We start from the raw sequence: 7953 nt of genomic DNA, 5'->3' as shown, positions 1-7953 counted from the left end.
TTTCCGTCATGTTTCTAAATGGAAACAGGTGCATGGAAATAAATGAAGCAGGCAAAATTATTGAATTTAAGAAAGATGGGGGGTTAGGCCTGGCTACTAAAAATGAACCCACAAAGGCAATTATCTCTGCCATGATTTAGCCATCAATGAAACCATCATTAATTTGATAAATCTCCTTATGGTTCTACAAACCAAATCTTCCAAATGAAAAAAAAAATAGAATAAATGTTTGGTACTGTTTACAATTCTATTTGTTACAAGCTTTCATGCCCCGTCTTTCTCAACTGTACCTAAATCCAATGGCTCATCTTTTCTTCTACTCCCCATTTTCAAAAGTCCATATAGTTTCCGAAAATCTCTAACCGAATGATCCCTGCTAAGACTCCCCCCTTGATCACCACTTGTTTCCTCTGGATTCCGAACCGGTTCATCATCGGAAGTCGACCTTCTACTTTTTGTACCGCCAGTGGTTTGCATTGCTGTGATGACCGATTTCAGCGCTCGAGTCGGGGAGCTCCTGTTGGATATCATGATCTCCCCAATCTCTGCAGGGGTTAAACTTGCCCCTCCTTGAAAGATCTCCTCAACCTGAGGGAAAAGTTTATGTTCCTTGACACCCAGGTAATTGTTAGCCAAATTCTTGAATGAAGAGAAATCACATAATGGGAAGTGCACATGAACATCGATCCTCCCAGGCCTAAGCACGGCTTCATCAACTTCATCTTTCTTGTTCATTGTGAACACCATCACCCTTTCTTCCCCGCAGCAAGATATGATTCCGTCCATGAAATTCAATATCCCCGATAAGCTAACACCCCTTTTCTTCTCCATCAAGAAACGATCAAGATCTTCGACCACGATCATCGACTTATTTGTGGTTTGCAGCAATAGCATCTTCAAATCGGAATCGTCATTAACTTTGGATAAATCGATGTCGTACACATCGAAGTTGAGGAATCGAGCCATTGCCGCGACGAAGCTGGATTTTCCGGTCCCCGACGGGCCGTATAGAAGATAGCTCCGCTTCCAAACACGGCCTAGCCTATGATAAAATTGCTTGGACTTGAGAAACGTTTCAAGGTCGGTTTTGAGTCTGTTTTTCAGATCAATGTCCATTACAAGAGTGTCAAATGACGCCGGATGATTGAACGGTACCGACCTCCACCGTCCGTTCTCGGCTGATGGACTGTCGACGTTCATGCACAACTTGAGCTCTTTCTTCCTTTGAGTGATATCTCCGGCAACAGACAGTATGTGTTGGAGGTATGGACGTAGAATTCGACGCTTATCGTTCTTTCTGAGCCTCAACACCAATACCCTGGTCCCATTCTTTTCAAGTTTCTCGATGGTCCACGTAACTCTAGCGCCGAGGAACACGTCCCGAATTGTCTGATCGATATCGAGTCGAAGAAGGATATCGTTGGACTTGGAACCGGTGAAAAGGTTAGTGAAATCAGAGTCTTCCAAGGAAGGGAGAGAGTTGAGATACGTTGAAACCTTGCGGTAGAGCTCGTTTTCTCGATGAACATGATCGAACTGAGGAACTCTATAGGATTGGTGAACATGAAGCCTATCTTCCAAGCACTGGAATTGGTTGAGAAGGATGTGTATGAAGGATGTTTTTGATAAGAACCGGAGAATAAAAAGGAAAACCACAAGGAGAAAGAGGAGGAGGATCATGTTCAGCATCTGGGTTTGGGATTGGGATTGGGATTGGGATTGGGAGGATGGAGATGGTTATAAAAGCAGAAATGGAGATGCCATTTATGGGGGCTGCTTTGGTGGTCGGCTTGAGCCGGCACTCTAGGGTCAAAGGCACGAGGAGCAGTGAGTTTTGGACTTGCGACTCGCTTAAGGATGTTGACTTGAATAATATTAATAATACTGTTGTTTTTGGCATTCTTTTTTAATGTTTTTGACCCGAAAACCAGCTTTGATTTTGCCGTGAAGTTGCTGGATAATTAAAAATGGGGGAAAAGAGTTTTGCGGTTTGTTTGCTTCCGGCGAATAATTATAAGATAATATTTATTTTTTAGTTTATATGGATTATTCTTGTCTTTATAATATTCAGATATTTTGAAGCTTTCAAAGAAAGAATTCAAAAGAGAGGGAGAGAGAACCGCAAAGTAGCAGAATGGGGCGGGTTCAAAGTTGAGCCGATAAAGACTTCAGGCTTTGAACAAGTAAACTGGAAATTTCAATGTTCCCTCTTGTTTATTCAAGTTCAACACAAACTGCTGTACGTTATCTTCTTGTTTTCAAGGGCTTAAATCATAAAAAGAAGAAAATGCATTTCCCCCAAAACTCATCAAATGATTTAACCAATTAGCCATGCATTTATTTGCACAATTTATGCAAATATGAAAGAGAAGAAAAAAAAGAACTCTTCTTTTGGTCAGGAACCTGCATTTATACAAAGCTTACAGGTACCCATTTTTAAGTGACGAGAGTGGACCCAAGCTGCTTTAAATTGGTACCAAACAAGTTGTACTTTTTACTCCAATCCAAGGCTCTTTTATAAGTTCATAACCCTATCTGTTGCAACATGTAAAAATCACTTTAGTTCTATTTTGGTCACCTAATTTCTTTTTCTCTTAAAATCACAATTAATGCTACGCTTTGGTTTTATTTTGATCAACCGTTATTAAAAAATTAACCGAACTTCTGACGTCACATTTTTATTTTTTTAATGATGTGACATTATTTTATGGTGTTACGTCAACACTGCAGCTAATCTTTTAATAACGAGTTACCAAAATAAAATCAAACCGTAACGTTAATGATGATTTTAAAAAAAATAATAATAATAATGTGATTAAAATAGAGTTAAAGTAATAATTAAATAACTAAATTGTAATTTACCATAAAAATGACCGTAAAGATCTTAACAATCATCAAACATGCATTCAAACATTATATTATTCCCTAGCAGTTGCAAGTTGCAACCTGCAGAAATCTTATGAACAAAAAAGAAGAGCCTGAAAAGCACCTAACAATGATGAGTTAAACATGCATTCAACATTAATTATTGCTTTCACATTAAAACATGGGAGGCCCAACCCCACAACGTATCCTCCAAATGATTACGCCCATCTTGTTATGGCATCTTTCAGATCAGGAGAGTAAATTCAGAAAACCAATGCGGTTTCAGATGTGGTCCAACATCTAACATCTCTTATGAAAAATAGAATTGAAAAAACATAGGTTTAACCATATGATGAGTAAGATAATTCAGAATCCCTTTTTGAGGACCTATTAGGTGGTCTTAGTGGTAGAAAGGAACATTGTTCTCCTTGAAGGATCTAGGTTTGAGTAGCTGCGTCCGCAAGATATGGCGTTATCAACTGATTAAAGAAAATTTCTAAACAAATACTATATTGTGATCAAACATGACGAATGAAAAAGGCCTTCCATGTGAACCAACTTTGGTATCGTTAATGGAAGAATCACTAGTCCATAGAGAGCCCGCTTCATAGCTTCAAACCCTCCAATAGACTCAAATTCCACATCAATTTGATAATGATTTATCACATCACATGCTATTACATCCTGTAAAAATGACATGCACAAGAATTGTAAAATATAGTTGGTAGGCATGCATTCTGGGATAATATATACGATAGGATATTGATGAACTCAATAAATGAAAGAAACCTCTAGCAAATTACAGACATCAGACAGAAATAAGAAAATAGCAGCATAACAGGCTTAAAGTGCGCATGCTCATGATCTAGCATTCCTGTTAGACTGGCCGGTTAACTATTCTTCACTAGTACAGATGAACTTTTTGTTCATTGCAACCTTGACGGTAATTTTGAAGATAGGTAAGGAAACTTGTTTTAGGGGAGAGCAAAACTCAATTCAATTCGAAAAATTGATTTTCTTTTCAATTTTGAGTTATTCGACTCGAGATCTTCTAGTTAACTCAAATAATCAATTCAATTTTCGAGTTCAAGTCAAATTGAAATTTTGAGTTACTCGAAAAATAGACTAAGTATTTTGATAGTTTTATGATTTAGTCTCTGATTTAATTATTCCTTCAATCTCTCCTTCATTTTAAGTTCATTTTTACCAAATTTGAACAATATGCTCATAAACCATCGTAAAATACATATGTACTTTCAATTCCTCTTTTGATAATAAATTTTCTATTTTTCAATTTAGTCCCTCAATTTTTCATAATTGTCTTATTTCTTCAATTCATCCTTTATTTTAAGTATGTTTTTACCAATTTTGAACCACATACTCATATACCACAATAGAATACCTATGTAACTTCAATTCTTACTTTTTTACTAAAAATATACTCTCTTCTTTTATTTAGTCCCTTAACTTTGCATTTTACTCAATTTAGTCTTTTGACTACAATTGTTTGCAAATTCTTTCTTCACATCAATTCCGTGACTCTTTTATACTCTCATCAATATTTTACCCTCAAAATACTTTCTTTAAAATATAATATTATGAATGTAATCTATAATTTTATATTGTATTTGATATATTAAATAACATTATAATGTGAAAAGAACATTTATATATTATAATAAAATTGAATAAGATAAAAGAAAGTAAAAAAATTGGAAGAAATCTTTGTCATAATACTATAAATATTTATATTAAAATTATTATAGAAACTCAAATAACTCTACTCGAATTTCTTAAACTCGACTCTCCTCAAAAAAAATTTCAAGTTAAGTTTGAGTTGCAAAATACGACTCGTCAACTTGAATAACTCAAAAACTTTTGACTCGACTCAACTTGATTGAATCGTCACCCCTACTTGTTTTATTTAGTTACTTGTGTATTCCAGGATAGTTCCATGAGTTCTTTTATGTGTTACATTGCTTAACAAGATGTAATTAAACAACTTTGAGGGCTAAATTGATGTGAAAATACCATTTTGATGAAAATGATAAATTGAGTCTACTACAAGGGTAAAAGTGACCCTTAAGCCTATTTTTAAAATTGGTACATTGTCAAAATTAGCCCCTAATATTTACCATAATGGTCATTTTGGCCCATATTTATTTTTTAGAACATTTTGACATCCAATGTTTCATTTTGGGGTAGAAAGATCCCTCGGTAGATGAAAACCGTTATTTAGCAAAAGGTTAAGGCCCAAAATAGGGGACTTTTATCCTAAAACAAAATTTTAGGGGTCAAAATGTTCCAGAAAAAAAAATAAGGGTCAAAGTGACTATTTATCAATCGTTAGAGGCCTTTTTGTCCTAAAAAGAAACGTTAAAGGACACAATGTTCTAAAAAAATAGGAGCCCAAATGATTATTTTGATAAACGTTGGGGCTAGCTGGGGGCTAATTTTAACCTTATGTACTTCAAATTTTAGCTTTCATGAATATGAAAGCGCATAATTTTACTATTAAAAATAACAACCATGTGCAGGACTTAGGTGGCACTTGCAACTCTCCAATGTTATTTCAATGGAATGCGGTTTCTGCAGATGCGATTGTGAAGAATATGAATTCTAGGGAAATAACATTACAAAGTTTGGTACATATGGCAGAGCATGGGTTAAAATTCTAAGGCAGATACATGTTTGGCTCAAATACAATACAACTTTTATTAGTTTTAACATTTTTCAATGATATTTCTCATTAACAAATTGTCTTATCCAAGTACAACTGCTACAGCTGTTCTGATATATGGTTTCATTTTACAAAGGGAATTTAAGCAACTCAGATATTCTGTTCATGTTGAATTACATCTCATTTACTAGCATCCTTTGTTTGTTATGTGGTTCTGGATAACCAGAAGCAGCAGCATCAAGTCGATCTTCAACAAAACGAATTATTAGTAAGAGAGAACATTCCGATTTGGCTTGCATGTGCTGGGTACTCCATTTTTTTTCCTACCATTTCCATCATTGTGATCCCTCTGATGTTCCCTGAGCTAAAATGTTATTACGTGGTTGTTGCTTATATTATTGATTTATTATATTTTTATCATTGAATTATTATATCCTGTTATTTTGATTAAATATTATTATTTTCTAATTTGATTTTAAACTTTAAATAAAATTTGAATTTAACCCTAAAATTTAGACAAAAATATCAATTGACTCCAAAATATGACCAAAGTCCTCATCACCTGTCAACCACCGTTTGGCCTGTAAACAAACCGAATGTCATGCAAATTGTTCGACGGGAAGTTTGTTTATATTCGTTTATTTATTAAATGAACAAACACAAACAAGATTTTATGTTTGTTTAATTAAATGAACGAATACGAACAAAAGAGCTCATTCCTTGTTTTAAGTTCATGAATGTTCCGTAAACTGCTCATTTATTTATGTTAGTTAATGTTCGCTCATTTATATTTAGTTCAATCCCCATACCCTTTTGAAATATTAAGACAAAATAAATTTTAACCTTAAACCCATTAATATTTTAAAACCCAATTAATTTTATGGTAAGTACACAAATGATATGTTACCTATAAGATATTGCTTTATTGAGTCCTCAGACTATTAAAAGTTAAAAAATGATCTCTCAACTATAGAGAGTTGCTTCGTTGAGTCCCTCGACTATTAAAAGTTACAAAGTGTTCACATGACTATTTATTATGTTCCAAACTCGTCTTTTTTCGTCCAAAATTAACGGTCATCTGAGCTGAACGATAACATGAGAATTGAGATATAATAGTAGTTTGAGAGTATGAGATTATATTTTATCATATCTCAGTCAGTAAGCTAACGTCCAGCTCAAACTGTCATCGATTTTAACGGAAAATGACAAGTTTGGAACATAATGAATAGTATGTGACCATTTTTGTAACTTTTGATAGTCGAGGGACTCAATAAAGCAACTCTCTACAGTTGATGGACCATTTTGTAACTTTTAATAGTTAGAAGACTCAATAAAGCAACATCCTATAGTCAAGGTCCCATTTATTTACTTCACCATTAATTTTAAACCAAAATAAAAATACTCAAATCAATTAAAGAAATATAAACCTTAAAATTATTTGGAAAGAAAAAACTCTTCTCAAATATAAATTCAGTTAATTTTATGTTCGTTTATGCCCTTTCGTTTGTGTCCATTTACGTTCGTTCATTTATCATTTTAACTAACAAATATGAATGAACACAAAAAAGCTACATTCCTTAATGAACGAGTACAAACAAGAAATATCATTTGTTTAGTTTTTCGTGTCGTTTTCTTGTTCGGTTAAAGTTAAACGAACAAACATGAACATACTCTAAAATGCCCATACGAGCGTATTCGATACTGTAATGATAGATATTTTAGATAGTGTTCACATTTCAGTTCTCTAAAATCTTCCATTTGTTTAGGTTTCGCAGATTCCTTTAACATAAACAGTGCAAAAATATCAATCTAAAAATAAAATTCCTAAGTTCTTGTGTGTAGTTGATTATAACTAATGTTCCTTAACTCCCTTAGTCCACTTTTTCATCGAAACTCTTTCTTAATTCAAATTTTAGGCCTTAAGGCCTTTTTAAAATATATTTCATTTAATTGGATGTTCTTATCTTTGCTTTGTTTTTGCTGGGAGATTTGTCTCGGCACAAAGTGATTAGAGTCATGATTTGAATGTAATCTTATTCATAAAGTTTTGGCTCCCTATGTGGTCCATTTCTTTAGTGAAATATCTCTAATTTAGAGGATTCAAATGTCAGAAAGTCTTTGAGTTGACAGCTTGAACTGAACTCACTTCATATAGCTTGGACATTAGCTTATGTTAATATCACATTATTTCCTTATTTTTGGATTGGATATTAGCTTGAATTGAACTCACTTCATAAATTTTGGACATTACCTGCAAAGATTATCATCTCGCTTCATAATTCTTTGAGTTGCTTCAGACATTACCTTCGAAGATTATCAGCTTACTACTTTCAGCAGAGTGCCCCCAATGGTTTTAAAATTAGCTTACATTAATATCACATTATTTCTCTGATTTATCGATTTAAATA

At 33.8% G+C, this 7953-nt stretch overlaps 1 protein-coding gene across 1 annotated transcript; it reads right to left on the bottom strand.

Annotated features, from left to right (window-relative positions):
• Nucleotides 1–224: 224 nt before the first annotated feature.
• LOC120124946 (AAA-ATPase At2g46620-like) lies at nucleotides 225–1718 on the bottom strand. The gene has a single exon (XM_039143494.1). It carries the CDS (start codon nucleotides 1687–1689, stop codon nucleotides 265–267), a length of 1425 nt encoding a protein of 474 aa, XP_038999425.1. The 5' UTR covers nucleotides 1690–1718; the 3' UTR covers nucleotides 225–264.
• Nucleotides 1719–7953: the final 6235 nt, after the last annotated feature.

The sequence above is a fragment of the Hibiscus syriacus genome, unplaced genomic scaffold (genome assembly GCF_006381635.1).
Source record: "Hibiscus syriacus cultivar Baekdansim isolate YM2019G1 unplaced genomic scaffold, ASM638163v2 tig00110429_pilon, whole genome shotgun sequence".
NCBI lineage: Eukaryota > Viridiplantae > Streptophyta > Magnoliopsida > Malvales > Malvaceae > Hibiscus > Hibiscus syriacus.
This window is presented reverse-complemented; position numbering and strand designations above follow the sequence as displayed.

Bases quoted from the DNA above. Each gene is read 5' to 3' on its own strand.
- LOC120124946 (XM_039143494.1), bottom strand. From the start codon at position 1,689: ATGCTGAACATGATCCTCCTCCTCTTTCTCCTTGTGGTTTTCCTTTTT.